We start from the raw sequence: 17,434 nt of genomic DNA on the forward strand, positions 1-17,434 counted from the left end.
GATCACATACATGTAACGTGTAAGGTTTCTTGACCAATATTAGTCTTAGTAAAGGTTTATGGGTTGGATTGCATAAATATAGGATAACATCACAAACACACCCTCCCCCGCACCCTCGCCCCACAATCTCATGTGGAAAATGGATTTGTATCCCTATGAGTCAAAAGTAGAATGCTACTACTGGTCTGCAAATTCATATTTGTCTACAGATTGGTGAGCAATGCTTTGATGTGGTTTTTCCCAGTTAAATTTGGAAACAAATCGTCCCGTGTCATCGGCACACATAGCCTACTCTGTATCGAATTACATCACGGGAAATTTAAATCGAGGTTTGGCTTTACAATACACAGGCACCCCTGAAAGAAAGAAAAAAACACGTCTTGTTTCTTGGAGTATTTGTAAATTGTTTCTCATTTATTTTCTCCGAACAAATTGCCTTGACAGAACACATGAAAGCTGATGTAATAAAGTGTTAATTTGTCTTGAAAGTTCACCAATTAATACAATCTTGTACTGTTGGCATTGCATATTTGCTTAATAACGTGTCATGCTCACCTCGAACAGTTTGTTTGTATGATGCAAATGTCTTGTTCTTCATTATAAACACGTAAATATATTGCATTCATTGTATATTTAATAATTCAAAAACAATTTAACAATCCATAATTAGTTTAAATATACATCTTGTGTACTTAGCTCTGTGTGTTTTGGAGTAATGAATTCGGAAAATAGTAGTAATGCATCTGTGATTGAATCATTGCAAATGCACCCGGGCATTTAAACTCCCTGCAGCACCGATGTCTGTTGCTTTCCATCAATGAATCCACCCCCCTCCCCGTGTCCCTTCCCATTCTGCAGAGGGGAAGAAAAACAACCTCTTTCTTTAATTTGTTGTTGCTCCTTGGCTTTAGGAGCTATACTGCGTCTTGACTTGTTGACTTATTTGTGTGCAGCCCCCTGTCCCCTTCAGCCTTTTTGCCTTCTTTCGAAAACACAAAAACTGTGAAACCTAAACAAATTTTAGTTTGAGGAAAGAAAATAAAAGGGAAAAAAAAACCCTGTCACCCATCCGCCATTGATGTGTTGTTGCAGGAGTGCTGTCGTGGTACGGGGAGTGGTGCAGACCTCGGAGGGATTTCCTCTCGTTGGCGTGAACATCACCTTCCTTAATGTACCACAGCACGGTTACACGCTCACCCGACAGGACGGCTCGTACGTACCGCACCGCACCGCACTGCACCACCTCACGTCACCTGGCCTCCCATTCCATGCCAGCACTGTGTCGTGAACGTCTAGGTCTGAGAGAGAGGGCGGTAATTTTGCTCACAGCTTTGCCGCTATCCGCATCTTTGTCCACACATCTCTCCGCCAGCGTCAAAGCTCATGCATTTCAAAGCCACCATAGTCACGTCAATGGCACGGCACACAGATGTTGGGTTTGTGGAGTGTATTTCATACCCACTATCAGAGATGCGAGGACGCACGTGTGAATTGATTAAAATCTAATTCTCGCATTCGTGATATGTGCGTCTCAAATGGGGCATATAAAACATGTATTCGAATTTGTGGAAAATATATGCTAATGTTACATTTAGGCCAATGCACTGCACTACAATGTACAAATGAGATGTTAAAAAGCTGACAAACAATCACAAACAGCACCGTTAAAATGGGATAAATTAATTGAATCACAACCACGAATCATGATGATACATTGGAGTGCAAGCCAAGTTATGATGCTGCTAATACGTCGTGGGGAATTTTTTTTGTTTGGTCGAATGTTTGCTTCTAGGTTTGAAGCTTTCGTGACTGCAAGGATTCATATTCTTAGGTTTTTTCGGTAAAGTCACGTAGGTAAAACATGTTTTACCTACGTGACTTTACCGAAAAAACCTAAGAATACGATTGTTTGCTGTTTATGTTCTCAGCTCTCCGATTTAGCATATTGATTTGAGCCTCTCTCCAACCTCACTTGAATACATCTATTTTTAATTTCAAAATAAAAGCCATGGACCATTGGTCAAGTTGTTGAAATAAAGTAATTGGTCCTGGTAAATGAATCTTGCCACTCAAACGCTGAATAGTTTATAAAGCCATTCACAGGGAATATTATTGGCAAACGAACATAATTAGGAGGCACCCTCCTTGACTCTGATGCATCTAAACTCAACTCGTTTTATTTCACCAGGTAAGGCCCACTGAGCTATATAGTTCTCTTTCAGAAATACGGGGGGACCCGGTAAAAATCCACACGACCACGGAGAGAACACGCAAATTCCAAATATACAGTCGTCGCGGTCGGGATCGAACCCACGACCTCTTGTATACCAGGCGAGGTAGTTAACATCTCCTAGCCACTGTGATGCCAATCTGCTGATAAATGCTGAGTACGTTTACAGTACTTGGAATTTGGTAAATAACAATAGGTGGGGGCACAACAACTGCTTATAAGAAAGCTGCTCAAAAGAGACCAATTTCTGCAACTGCTGAGTGACAAACGTGGCTTGAACCCACTTATCATACTTTTAACGCGGTACTTTGCGTACAATTCAGCTGCCTATATTGAATGAGAATGTGTTGGGCGAGGGTAAACATTCATATCATACCCACTCACAATCCGGGCTCAAACTGCTTGGCTTCCGAGGGCTTCCAAGATCTTAACAAGATCGGATGCTCTCCGTGTGATTTGGTCATCGGCACTCTTCATGGATGATATCGGTCGCGAAAGCCGACGTGTTAAACTGACTCTTAACTTGAGCGCGACCTACGAAACTACGCTCCTTTATTTATTCACTGCACCCAGGGAAATGTCACCGAGTCCTGCGAACTCTTAATCAGAAGGACTCTGCCCGGCGATGTTTTGGCCGAGAGAAAAACCCCACGCATAGGAGGGGCGTGGTGGGGGGGGGCAACACTCAAAAGCGCCGCAAAGATTCAGGAATCCTTTTTGCTGGACTACCATCTCCTTGAGCTACCATCTCGCAGCCCACGCTCTTGCCAGTAATTCTAGATTTGAAGCTTTCGTGACTGCAAGGGTTCATATTCTTAGGTTTTTTCGGTAAAGTTACGTGACTTTACCGAAAAAAACTTAGAATATGAGCTCTTGCCATTCCCAGGCAGTCGCCTATCCAAGTACTAACAAAGCTCCGCATAGCTTTAGAGAACTAATGAGTTCGACTCCATTCGGGGTGATTGGTCATAGGCTTATGGGGTGCCAAGATGCATGTGTGAATACTGACCACGCGATGCATTAATGCTGCCTTTTAATATATAAATATATAATTGCCTAGCACAATAGTTTTCAACTGGTGGAATTAGTGCTGCAAGGCAGCATCTCACATGTTCTATGGTGGCATTGTGCAGACATTTTTTTTTAAACGTTGCGTAATTCCACCAATCTGAAATGATTGCATTTTAATGGTAGCGACAGCATTGTTCACTTCTCAAATGCCATCAACCTGGGAAATGCCGTCTAAAAAGGTTTGAAAATACAGTACTGCGATTGCCATTGACTGGGTGGAGGAGTGGCACAGTGGTGAGAGCACTGCATTTTACTGGTAGGAACCTCCTGGTTACACCAGCCCACAGGGGATTGTGTCCGTCCGTCATGCAGGATGGGGCTGGGTTGGGGGGGAGGGGCTGGGTGGGGAGGGTGGGGAGGGGCTGAGTTCGGGAGGGTGGGGAGGGGCTGGGTGGGGAGGGTGGGGCTGGGTGGGGGGTGGGAGGGGTGGGGTTGGGTTGGGTGGGGAGGGAGGGGCTGGTCACCCCGTGGTGCCCTTATAAAACTCAACGTTTAACCTACTCACGCCGGCTTGTGCCCGCCCTCACAGTCGGCCATATTTGCGGAATACACCACGCCGCCATTGACCCTGGCCATTGACCGAGCAACCCAACGTTCCTACCAGCTCCCTCCGCAGGAATGAGTTCTTTAAACCGGGGCAAACCTGAGTTTGATTCACGCCCACTGCTAACGCCAGTGGTGCGTTGATATCTTAACTAGTCCAATCTCACCCCCCTACCCCCACCTCCTCACCTTCACATACCTGCACTGAACAGTGTGGTGAGGTGTGATCAAACAACCTCCACGACTGAAACAGCAATGGAACACCTCTTATCTAGCAGTGAATTGACCATCGAATATAAAGAAGAAGAAAAAATATGTGTAACCATGCAGCTGGGTTCTGGCACACTTTTATTGGCCAATTTCAGTAGTGCTGGGCATGACGACATTAAATGCCTCCTCTGCAATATGACCTCTGCATTGAACCACCCTCCTCTAAGCCATGCCGTAGTCATTGTCTGTGGCTAACAAAGATGTATTAATAAAAAAAAGATCTATTATTAAAATAAGACTTACTTGTTGTGTATTATATAGACCCATTTGTTGCATTTATGCCATTCATTGATGGTGTTCGCATACGTGCACGTGCAACCATTTTGATCATTTTGCTTTAACATTGTACAGCTACACATATCTGGCTTGGTTGTTCCAAAGCTAAATCTTTTAAAGTCTGTTTTGTGTGCAGTTTGTTAATTTCTGCCTGTTAATTGGGGCTCATAGTCAGCAATGCATGAGTTCATATGCCAGTGATCTCGTGTGTAACTCATTAAGTTGAATGTTATTCGAGCTGCCCGTTGGATTATTTTACAGCCAGAGGGGGCAGTGGAAACTCAAACCATTCATCTCGGCCCTGTAAATGAACCTCACACCTCGAGATATGGGATCATTACTCTAACATCGGAGACTCGCAAAACCACCCATCTGTTCAATAAATCAGTGAAATCACAGATTAAATTTCGTTTTGGATTGCTATAAGTGTACCTTAATTAAAGTAAACTCTTTTATACCATCGTCCATATATAACTACCTGTCAATTTCTAGCGGTGTGCATTCACATTGCTGGTCATGTCATAACATTGGCGTCCTTTATGGTATTGAATCCCGCCCAAATGCCAAGTGCCGTTGACGTTCAGCCGTGCAATCTCTGCGGATGCCGCATGACGCTTTCGGTTGTGTCTAGAATTTACATCCTGCTTTAGCAATCTCTCCATCAGAATAACTGTCAACGGCGTATTACAACAAAAGCCATCCATACCTGAAATTACATCAGGCGAATGACTCAGGCCGCGGTATTTGAAGTGTTGTTGACGTGTATTTATGACTTGTACCTTGAAAAATTGCAGGACCGCCGTTTGCAATTGGTGTGCGTGTGGGTCGAAGCGAAATGATGCTGTTTTATGTGCGCGGCTTTCGCTTTCGCGATCCCTGTAATGACTGCAGTATTAATGGTGCTGGTGGACATTACAAATCATTTTCAAATGGTGTGTTTTGACACAAATTATATACATTCTGCTTGTGGCTTTCCTCACACTTGGCTGCATTGAGATGTCCAGCATTATTAAGAGGCGTCATCTGAATAATTTTGTGTATGGTTTTTTTTTTATGCGAAATGCACGTAATTGTTTTGAAGGCTCGTTAATTTAAATGGTAATTTATAGGACACTTAAAACTGAGAGGAATACTGGACTTGCTAATTCATAGGAAAACTGACAAAATGCGTTTACATACACCACAGGGTGAATAGCGATGCAGTGGTGAGCGCACTCTACTCTGAATCCGGCGACCTGAGATAGACATCAGTGGCGAGTGATATCTAAAGGTGGACCCTTGCTTGACCAATTCACACTGACAGGCGTGCTGAAGTTTGGTAAACAACCTTCATGGCCTACACAGGCCTTCATCCATCAACTGATTAACAAAGAACTGTAAATTATCTTATCTCCATAAATATAAAAGGCAAAGTTGTGATTATGTGTATCTGTTCAAAATGTTTAGCGTACTTCCCGACATGCAACAAACTTGAAATTTGCCATGTGGGTACTTTCCAGACTGTACACCATGCAAAAATTATAACAATTAACTTCTGTGTTTTTTTGGGGGGCGGAGCTCAATAATGCAGAGATTTTTTTGCACGGCAAGTGAGCTGTGACGTCAAATTTGTCACGTGACCCGCGCACGTGGAAGCGTAACCCATTGCGCTACGAACCCGGCGACCCGAGTTCGATTCCCGCTCACGGCCACCACCGGTGACGATTATCTCAACCGCTCCTGGGCCTCCCCTAGGTCGACTCAGCCTCAATTGAGTAACTCGTGTGGTGTGTGCACATCGCCACTGGGGGGACAAAGGCGGCCGGGCGTGGTGAATCCAAGTCCCGGGCGAAGCCGGGTAGTAAAGTTAGTCAATTATAATATTGGATCAGCACGGTTGGCTAAATACGGTGTGAAAGAAGTTCAACATCCATCCATACAAAATATTAACAAACATTTGGACTCATATATTGGTCATTCAGCAGTGGTTAGATCATGGCGGCGGCTGATGATGATGATATTTGGCTAATCTGGGGCTCATCTACAGTACTCAAAGCCAATTCCCACCATTGCAAGGAAATGCATTTTCCTTCAGTTGCAAGACAGTTTGCACAATAATCTGTACGGAACAATTGCTAATATTCTGTTCTATAAAATAGCAATTCCTAGATATTTCAGGGCATACTTCATTTTCAAGTTGATCTTAACTCGTTCATATAGAATTTGTGAGAGAAATTTCACTCCGGCTGTATGCACTCGCCCTCCTTGAGTGAAGAGCCTCAGTACATCTCTTCGCTATCGGATGTATATGTTTTGTTGTTGCATCGATAATGTCAATTGCTTCAGTGCTGATCCACTCAGTACGTCGTGCCCCCATTTCCTTTGAAGACACTAGCTCTCCGTCAAGACGCCATTGCACCACATAGACGCGTGTATGTTCATCGCGACTCCATCACACCCCATAGACGCATATTCTTAGGTTTTTTCGGTAAAGTCACGTAGGTAAAACATCAAAATTAATAAAAAATAAAATAAAATAAAAATCACGACGTTTCGGAGGCAACACAACGTCGTGATTTTTATTTTATTTTATTTTTATTAATTTTTATGTTTTACCTACGTGACTTTACCGAAAAAACCTAAGAATATGAATCCTTGCAGTCACGAAAGCTTCAAATCTAGAATTAATGTCCCCATAGGCGCGTGTGCGTGTGTGTGTGTTCATGAACGCAAGAAAGTGACACGCTCGGTGGGATGACACAAAAGTGCAGCGTTGTGTTTGATGCAAGCAATCAGCTGACACATTTTACGGCTTTCACGTGCGTTTTTATTTTTTTGTCAGCTATTGCAAAGATCCGTCACGCTTAAATGAAAGTGTGGAAGTTTTTTTTAACACAAACACACGTGCACACACGTCAGTTGTTCCGTAATGTATTCATGTATTCGGTTTATAATGGGTTGCAAAGCAATTGCATTAAGGCACCAAGTATTTAAATGGAAAATGGTAATGAAGCCAATCATAATAATTAATTACAATAAACCAATAATGGGCTGTATCTTAATCAGGTCTGATTTAAGAATTGTATAAGCTTGCTATAATGATATGCTTTAGTGAATTAGTCATACCGGTTCTTATACAACATTGGTGACCATGAAAAAAAATCAGTATCATCTGGAAAGCACTGCAATGCCAAATGTGAAAACAACAAAAACATCAAGTAAATCCCTCTCACTTAAAATTGTCTCATCACAAGAGATGCATGAAGTGAAATTTCACTTGTCCTTTTTTTCTCTCTCTCGGTATTAATGTTTAATTCAACCCACTGTCTGGTAAGTACGTAGGAAGGCCACTCCTGTGTGACCACCACATTTGAATTAATAGCACTAAGTGTTTTTTAAGTGCATACCAACATGCGTAATGAAAATACATTTTCATTGCGCCAATCTTTATTTATTTCAAATCACAATTATGGGCATTAGTACCGACGACTTAATTGCATCGGGATCGCCTGGTGTCAGGTGGTTGCACCACACGGCCATTCCGCAAGAGCTCTTCATTCTCGTTACGCTTTGTCCGAGCTTTCAACTGCTTAATGGGCTGGCTCCTGGCTTCTTCATTTGATCGTTATTTTGGTTTTTTTCTCGACCCCGGGCCCAGATTCGACCTGATGGCGAGTGGCGGTGTCGCGTCCACCCTGCAGTTTGAGAGGCCGCCCTTCCCCACGCAGCTGCGCACTCTCTGGCTGCCGTGGGACCACTTTGTCGTTATGGAGACGGTGGTGATGCGGCGAGAGGAGAACGAGATCCTCACGTGCGACGTGAGCGGCTTGCCGCGGCCCTCGCCGCTGCTGCTGCCCTCTCTGCTGCCCTCGGGACCCGGGGCGTGCGAGCCCTCGGGCACCGTCGTGCCCGAGATACAGGTGGGCCCCGCTGAGACGTGCGTCCTCGGAAGAAAGTGACAAAAGATGAAAAAAGGAACAAATATATAGTTGATTTGAAGCTTTCGTGACCGCAGGAATCCATACTCTTTGGTTCTTTCGATAAAGTCACGTAGGTAGAAAATAAAATAAATCACGACGTTTCGATTGCAACACAAGCAATCATCACCAGGTGGGAAAACCACAGAAAGATTTTTTTTTGGAAGGATGTTATTAACCAGGTAAAACCCTATCTGCTTTATGGTTGTCGTTGTTGTCTATCATATCTGCCGGGTACTGCTCTATTTTTCCGAGTTATCTCCCCCCCCCCTGCATCCCCAGCTCCCTCGGCCTCCCATTTCCAGCACTGCCCCCCCCCCAGCCTCACGTCCCCTCTCCTCGCGTTCACGCAGCCCCCCCCCTCTCTCTCCCCCCCTTGCCCCTCCCCCCTTTCTTTCCTATATAACCTCTTGCCACGGCAGCTCTCTCTCCCACTTCAGTAAAAAAAAATATTGCTGTGGTTTTCCCACCTGATGATTGCTTGTGTTGCAATCGAAACGTCGTGATTTATTTTATTTTATACCTACGTGACTTTACCCAAAGAACCAACGAGTATATGCAGTTTTTGACATCATATATATTTTTTAAATGGAAGCTGCTGTGGTGTAATGGATAGTGCCACTGCGCTTGCAACCTTAAGGGTGCCGTTTCAATTTGGTCTCTGTCTGTGTTCACCCAGCAGTCGATGCAACTTGCTGACCCTACCCTACTGGACATATGTGAAAAAGAGCTTCATAGCTCATCGGATTCCTCCAGGAATAAATACATGTTCTGAGTATAAATGGCTACACCCTAGTTGGTCAATCGGCAGGTCACATGCAGTGGGGCAAGGTATGGGTATTCCCACCTCTTTCAGGATGTTTAGCCACCGTGGAAGAGTAGGCCAAATTACCTTCGAGAGGGGCTCTCTAGAGCTTGCTCTGCTGGAGATCCCTCTGCCAACAGTGGCGTGAGGAATAAGTTGCAATTCTGCACCGTTACATTTTCACTTTATAAATATATATATTTTTAAAACATAACAACACATCGTCCTTTACCAATCCACTGCTGGATCAAGGCCTCGTGTCAGTCATGGGGGTTGTTTGACCATACTTCACCAGCTTGGTCAGCTCAAGTTGACGAAGGGGTGGTTAGTGGAGGACCGTTTTAGATATCACTCACCGCTGATGTTAGCCAAGTCAGGGAGTCAAACTCAGTTCACCGGATTCATAGTGCAGTGGCGTTAACTCCTTCGCCACCGCTCCACCCCCATCTTACATTAATTGTGAATATTTATTTTAAGTCTGTTTATGTGCAAGCAGGTGCATACTCATCCAAGCGTAGTCCCACAATGCATATGCACGCGTCGTTAACATGAGTATACTAAAATAAATAGCCACGATTCAAAAAATTACGTCAAAACAAAAGAGACATTGTACCAGTGTCCCTCGAGGGGACAAACTCTTGTGAAGTCTTCTGGCCAAACATCATTTGGCAGTGCCAAGGGACTGCGATGTTTTCCTTGGAGAGCCTTCACGAGCCAAAGGCTTCTGCCACAACTGGCCATGTGGGACGGCGTGGACCGGTTCCGACTTCTGCCATCTGGCCGTGTCCCGTGACCTCGTGTAAACAAGCCTTCACCACCCTGCCGTCGTCTTAAAGTGCACACAGCCCCAGGGCAGATGCTCTTCTGATGTGACCGTACAATGTGCACTTGAATGGCGGTTGTTATTGTTGTTGTTGTTATAATTTGTTGCCGGGGACAATTGTGTGCATAAAACCGCCACTTGAAATTAAATACTGTGTTGTACATATTATATTGTGAAAAAATTCATACATATTTTAAAAAAACATTCGATCTTACAAGTGGAAAAAATGCACTGTTCAGTAATACATGTCACTTGGTATATCATTCTCGATTCAAAATAGAGGGAAAGCAATCTGCTGCTAAACATTATGAGACAGAGTAATGAATGCGCGTCTTACTGAAAATGAAAGACTATGAAAATTAATGTCTTCAGGTTCATAGGGCAGCTCCCTTCAACCATTTCCTCATGAAATGTTCTTCCTCTTAAACTATACTAACGACTTCGGCCGTGACATTATAAATAATTCATGCGCAGTGTAACAAAAAGTATTTGGCGGTGCAAACAGTGACGGAAATAAGGCCGCTGATGACAATGGTCACCACAATCTCCGTGACAGCGGATTGAAGGTTGTGGTCATAAATTTCCCAATGGCGTCACTTGCATTATGCCAAGCAAGTTTGGCTGCCACTTCACATCGAGACCTGTTATTTTTTGTTGTTGCTGCTATAAACAGCATTGGCATTCAGAAGTCGATCATTGTTGTCTGATGGCTATGCACAAATTGCATTTGTGGGGGTGGGGGAGGGCAAGAGGAGGCACGTGAGTGAATATACATTTCGACAGTTACTGTGATTAAATAAGTAATATTAAAACAAACTTTTTTAAAAACACGCTTTAAATGAAATGTACCGTGCTAGTAATGGAAGAACTTCACGACTCCGGGAAGTGGCCCCGAAGCTTGCCATAACGTAAGGGACCGTGGTCAGTTACAGCCAACGTCAGTTTACCGTGGGCAATTAGACCCAAGCCGGAACATAACATATTAAAAAAATGTTTAAACATATATATTTTATGATAGAATATAGTATTGTCATCAGCATGACATAAGTATACCAAGTTTGCAGTCGATACCACATTGGGAAGTGGGTTAAAATGGAGTTACAAGATTTGAGGAAACAACAACGACAACAACAACAGACAGAGTGAGTTAAATAAAAGCGTGTAAAAAGGACACAAGTACACAAGATCTCCATTGCCTGCGTAAGTGTGATCAAAGTTGCGAAACATTGGCACCGGTAAACTGCTCTGAGAGCTGAACCATCTTATACAGCTGTCCGCTGATTGGTTTCAAGCTTTAAACGGAAATGGCCAAACATCCCAATGCAGGACCCTCCTTAAGAAGAGTCTTGAAACTCAGTGATGTATTCCTTAATAAGTAAAGGACATCATTATTCAATCTAATGCTACGTGAACCTACGAACAAATTGCCGAGAATGCATCCGATATCGTCTGATCTGGAAGGCCAACCTGGTTTGTGCCTGGATAGTCCTTGGATGGGTGACCACCATGCACAAAGCATATTTCTGCGGGGCTATGAGAGCCCCACAGAACATGTATTATTGTACTGTACTCCAACTCTCCCACATCCATGCTCCCCATCTTTACCAACCCACACTGACCATCACGGTTAAGCATAGTAAAATAACCCCCATGACACACACACGGTGTTGGGGAGGTCATTATGCACCAGTAGACTGATAAAAGGGCTGATCGTGTATGTGTACACGTGAACATGCTAAGTGTAAGGCAGGATTATAGGACACTGGTCCAGTTTCCTAAATGCACAGTCTTACCCTCTGCATTTTGACTGCTACTTTCCCACCTTCTTCCCCCATCAGGCTGTCCAGGACGTCATCCCTCTACCCGGTAGCGACCTCCAGCTGGTCTACCTGAGCAGTCGTGCAGTGGGCTACAAGTCTCTGCTCACCATCATCCTCACGCCAGCCTCCATCCCCTTCAACCTGCTCAAAGTGCACCTCACCGTCGCGGTGGAGGGCCGGCTCTTCCACACGTGGTTCCCGGCGACGCCTGGCCTGCGGCACACCTTCCAGTGGGACAGCACCGACGCCTACGGACAGCCCGTCACGGGACATGCCCAGGCTGTGGGTGAACCTGCAACGCCACCCACTCGCACACCCCCCTCCCCCCCCTATGCTTTCGCCGTCAGAACGAGAGCATCGAGCATCAACCACCCCCCACGTGTGCCCCCCGCAGTTGGTGTCCGTGGGCTACGAGTACGAGCCGTGCCCCACGCTGGTGATTTGGGAGCGACGCAGCGCGGTGTTGCCAGCCCTCACGGTGGACTCGGCCAGGCTGGGAGGATGGACCCTCAGCAACCACCATGTGTTCGATGTACACAGCAGTAAGTGCGCATAATCCATCAATTGCACTCTTCGGGATATGTACGTATATATTTTGCATCTGGTCGATATTGGATTCAAGGCTGGAACCCGTGAGTTGAGGATCGAGGCTGAAAACCACAATGCTGAGGTCAAAGTTTCGTGTAGCAGCCACCAGGTCAAGGCCAAGCAGAGGGCAAGGCCCGGAGCCTTTTATGTTAAGACCAGTCAAGACAAACGTCTAAGGTCATCTGACATTTCAAGTTAAATATGATTTACACAAGCATCATTTGACAAACATTTACAGATGAAGATTGCCATAATTTCCTCATCTCAAAATTGTAATGCTTGAAAATCATTCAGTTTTCAATTGGTTTAGCAATCCTTTACCTGCAGTTAGATCACCTGCATATTTTCTTAATTGTATGTATGTAGAACTTCTTTCGCACTGTACGTAGCCAACCTCGCTAATCAGAGGTGCTTTGCTGCGACCGTACGATCCACGTACGCGTGCCATAATTCTGCGGCAAAATATGCTGGCACGTCTCGTTCCTGAATGGCGGTGGGCTGACATATGGGACTTTATTTATCGAGGTATCAAATCAGTCTCGCTGAGATTCACTCAATTTCGGTTTCTTCACGGTTCGTGTCGTACGAATTCTCAGCGAGCAATATACATCCCTGACCGACAACCGTTCTGTCCGCTTGGCCCAGGAGGGATGGTGCAAGCACATGTGCACGCTTTTTGGATGTGTCGAGGCATATATGACCAAATCTTGCATCACTACCGTGAAGCCTGTAATACAGCTGTTTGTCTTCTTCAATCAAATCTTGTATGTATGTTGAACTTCTTTCGCACCGTACGTAGCCAACCGTGCTAATCGGAGGTGCAGGGGAAGGACAACCAAGTAAACACAAAAAGTCGTATTTTCTACACATGGAGATTCCATATATATCTCCATGAATCTCCATACATGAGGAAATGCTCTTGTGGTTGTGTTACTATGAGGGTTAGTTATGTTACATAACTGGACGACTCATGATCCTCCTTAAATAAAGGAACAGCTCAAACAAATATGTAATTTGGCTTCTATTTACCACCTAGGTGCCCTTGTGCAGGGGTCCATATCCTGTTGTATACATTTGCAGAGCCCTTTTTTCTGTCCTTCTCACTTGGATTGCTGATGGCTTTGAGATCAGAGTTGACCCCCCTCCCACCCTTTCTCTACTCATTTCCTTTTCTGCACAGTTTAAACATTTATTATGTGACCCAATTCATGAAATAATCGTTCAATATTATCACCATAACCGATAATGAATGTGTCGATTCGATGCATAGAAGTGGTTTCCAATCATCATTATAAGTTTAAACTAATGGGGGTTACCACATAACTTGGAAACCGTGATAGGGAATTCTTTTATCATTCTGTTTTCAGTTTAGTTGTATTTTTTGGTTTAGGCTGGTTATTTGGAGCTATATATGAAGTAAAAAAAATATTGCAATAAATCGTAGCACCTCTATTTGCTTCTGCGATGATGTGAACCCATTACATACAACATACATCGATCGTAAACCATTGATCATTACAAAAACAATTATGTGCAAGTATTATGAATTTGAGAACCCACATTAATCGATTCATAATTCCACCCTACTTGTCTTGATAGCTGCTTGCTGACACATGCCCCACAGTACATAAGACTAAACGATGGTTATTATAAACCATGGAAGATGTAGTTTTTCAAATCACTTAAATATGATTAATGTTATATTCTATGGTCCTTTCGGTAAAGTCCCGTAGATAGAACAAATAACAATAAATAATAAAGTGAATAAAATAATATTGATTAATGTTATTTTAATTGCTGAACACTACCACAGCTATTATCACCAACAAACTGCTACCAGGCCATGTTAAGGTTGGGATTATTCTTTTCTAAAATATTTTTTTATCAGACTTACAGCTCGAGTTGTCTGGGGTTGAGCTCTTAAAAATATTTATGTCCCCCCCACCCCACTCCCCGGATATATTCCCGGAGAAATGAACCTTGGTAAGACAAAATAACGATAAGGAAGCTTCTTCTTGGTTCTTTCGGTAAAGTCACGTAGAAGGGAAATAATAAAACATCATAAAATACAATTCTAACGACGTTTCGGCCACAACGCAAGCAGCCGTCCTCAGGTGAAGAACAGGTCTGTCGAGAAGACAGCGTTTTATTATGTTTTATTTTTATTATTTTATTATTTCCCTTCTACGTGACTTTACCGAAAGAACCAAGAAGATTAATCCCTGCAGTCACGAAAGCTTTAAATCGAAAGATAAGGAAGCTGCTGCTGCTGATGCTGCTGCTGATGCTGCTGCTGATGCTGCTGCTGATGCTGCTGCTGATGCTGCTGCTGATGCTGCTGCTGATGCTGCTGCTGATGCTGCTGCTGATGCTGCTGCTGATGCTGCTGCTGATGCTGCTGCTGATGCTGCTGCTGATGCTGCTGCTGATGCTGCTGCTGATGCTGCTGCTGATGCTGCTGCTGATGCTGCTGCTGATGCTGCTGCTGATGCTGCTGCTTTAACCGCGGCGTCGTGCTTGCTCTGCTGCAGGCACGGTGCACAAGGGCAGCGGGGAGAGCGTGCTGGTGTGGCAGCTGCCCCCTGTGATCTCCAGCGTCATGGGCAACGGGCGCCGACGCAGCATCTCCTGCCCCAGCTGCAACGGCGTCGCCGAGGGCAACAAGCTGCTGGCCCCCATGGGCCTGGCGTGCGCGCCCGACGGCAGCCTCTACGTCGGTGACTTTAACTTCGTGCGACGCATCCTTCCTTCGGGAAATGTCACGAGCGTCTTTGAATTGCGGTGAGGTGTCTCAATCTGACCGCGGTATCGTTACGTATTTGTACTCGGTGCATCAACACTTCTTCTTCTTCTAGGGGACGGTTAAAAACACATTTTTTTTAAAGCACGAGGAGATTGAAATGATCCAGGGCAATGGAAGAAAAAAAATCCAATACATTTGTTAAAGTAATAATAATAATGATAACTCTTCTTGGTTCTTTCGGTAAAGTCACGTAGAATGGAAATAATAAAATAATAAAAATAAAACAAAATAAAGTATTATTATGTTTTAAAACATAATAAAATATTATTATGTTTTATTTTTATTATTTTATTATTTCCATTCTACGTGTCTCAATCTGACCGCGGTATCGTTACGTATTTGTACTCGCTGCATCAACACTTCTTTTTCTTCTAGGGGACGGTTAAAAACACATTCTTTTTTTAAAAGGCACAAGGAGATTGAAATGATCCAGGGCAATGGAAGAAAAAAATCCAATACATGTGTTAAAGTAATAATAATTGTTATGTATTGGATAGAGAAGACACACATGCTGCGTTAAAGTCCAGACAACAGCCCGTTCTAGAAGAGCTTTTTTTTACATACATCTGACAGGATATTAGTGATATAATTTGTGACAATGCCCAACAACGAATTAATTAATTAACAGACAATGACATGGGGTTTTTTGGGCATCATATAACCGAATTCCTTGTGGATGCTGCGATATTATTGAGTCGGATAGCGTTGATCCAAGGACATGGATGTGTCCCCACCGCTCCTAACATTGCGGCAGCTGTGACAACAGCATGGTTCATTATACTGAATGTGGCTTTTTTGCAAATAATCTTTCGCATTTTATTTCACCGTTCCCAAGAGACAATATTTTTCGGTTGTTGGTCATTATTTTGTAAAGGTTGTATTCGCCATCACTCTTCGCCACGTCTGGCGGATTCCACCTCTACCCAGATTTCCATGGCGTCACCTCTGTAGGTCCAATTTGCACACGGACACTGTCTCATGTGAACTAATGCCAATTAAGGAATGGGAGCAGAGAGTTTGTACGGCTTACATTGTACCACTGTAAGCAGGAATCAATTTATCGTGGAATATTTCCCAGAGCCCTTCAACCCTGCCCGCCCCCTCCTTCCAGACACTCCTGGAAATGACACATTTTCTGGAACTCTGCCCCTGACAGCTCGGTTTGAAATTAAGCTCTAGTAGTAATATTTCAAGCGTAAAGGGCCTTTTAAGATTCAAGATTTTTCCCACAAGTATTGTAATCTTTGCATTTTTCTTTTATTTTGGCAAACCGATATTTTAGTAGGGGGGGGGAGGCTAAATTGTCTCATTTTGTACAAAGTGGATGTTTATTCTTTATAAAAACCTGAATTTAATTTATTTGAAACCTTAACATGCTTCATATGGCCTGGCATATCTGAAATTTCTTCGAACTAATCAATTAGTTCCCAGCAACGATGCTGGTGCAACTCGAAATTTCTGAAGACAATTAGCAATGTAATTACGCAGCGCTAATGAATCGCAAAACGGATTGTGTGGTATGGTCATCCATAACGATCACAGATTCTTTTTCCTAAATGTTAATGAATAAATGATTAATGTAATGTACTTTCACAGGAGATAAAATAAATTTGCAGGTGGCGTAATTTAGTTTTGAAAAACTGTTATACGTGATATATTTTAACAGTTGTGTGTAATGGAAAAAAAAACTAAAAATAGTTCATAGCTAATAACGTATTCTTTGGTTCTTTTGGTAAAGTCACGTAGATAGAAAAATAATACAAATTAAGTGAATAAAATAATAAAAAGTTTCATAAAAAGATTTGTATTAAAATCTTTTTATTTTATTTTTATAAAAATTATTCACTTCATTTTTATTATTATTTTTCTATCTACGTGAATTTACCAAAAGAACCAAAGAATATGAATTCCTGCAGTCACGAAAGTTTTAAGTAAAAAAAGCTAAAAACGTAGCTTATAGAATTTGGTGTCGTGTAAAAAGAAATCCCTAACTTCCTCAGATCTTTTCTTGCTGCAGTGAACGCATATGTGAGATCGTGAGCATGGAGTTGAGTGGGCATGTGAATGGGTGAGTGAGTAAGTGGATGGGTGGCTATGTGACTGGGTAAGTGGTTGGTTGGGTGGGGTGAGTAGGTGATTGGATGGTTAGGATGAGTAAGTGGATGAGTGGGCTAGTGAGTGGGTGGTTGAGTGGATGGGTGACGAAAAAAGTGGATTGATGGGTGGGTCAGTGGGTGTGTGGACGAGTG

At 43.4% G+C, this 17,434-nt stretch overlaps 1 protein-coding gene across 2 annotated transcripts in view; it reads left to right on the forward strand.

Annotated features, from left to right (window-relative positions):
* The window catches only part of LOC144936855 (teneurin-3-like), a 473,986-nt gene that overhangs the window by 421,257 nt on the left and 35,295 nt on the right, over window positions 1–17,434 (forward strand). For both annotated transcript variants that reach the window (XM_078864031.1, XM_078864032.1), the window contains 5 exons: window positions 1,093–1,212; window positions 8,028–8,289; window positions 11,813–12,076; window positions 12,189–12,336; window positions 14,914–15,163. In XM_078864031.1, the coding sequence (XP_078720157.1) occupies window positions 1,093–1,212; window positions 8,028–8,289; window positions 11,813–12,076; window positions 12,189–12,336; window positions 14,914–15,163 (1,044 nt within the window). The remainder of the gene's footprint in view (window positions 1–1,092; window positions 1,213–8,027; window positions 8,290–11,812; window positions 12,077–12,188; window positions 12,337–14,913; window positions 15,164–17,434) is intronic.

The sequence above is a fragment of the Lampetra fluviatilis genome, chromosome 17 (assembly GCF_964198595.1).
Source record: "Lampetra fluviatilis chromosome 17, kcLamFluv1.1, whole genome shotgun sequence".
NCBI classification, from domain to species: domain Eukaryota; kingdom Metazoa; phylum Chordata; class Hyperoartia; order Petromyzontiformes; family Petromyzontidae; genus Lampetra; species Lampetra fluviatilis.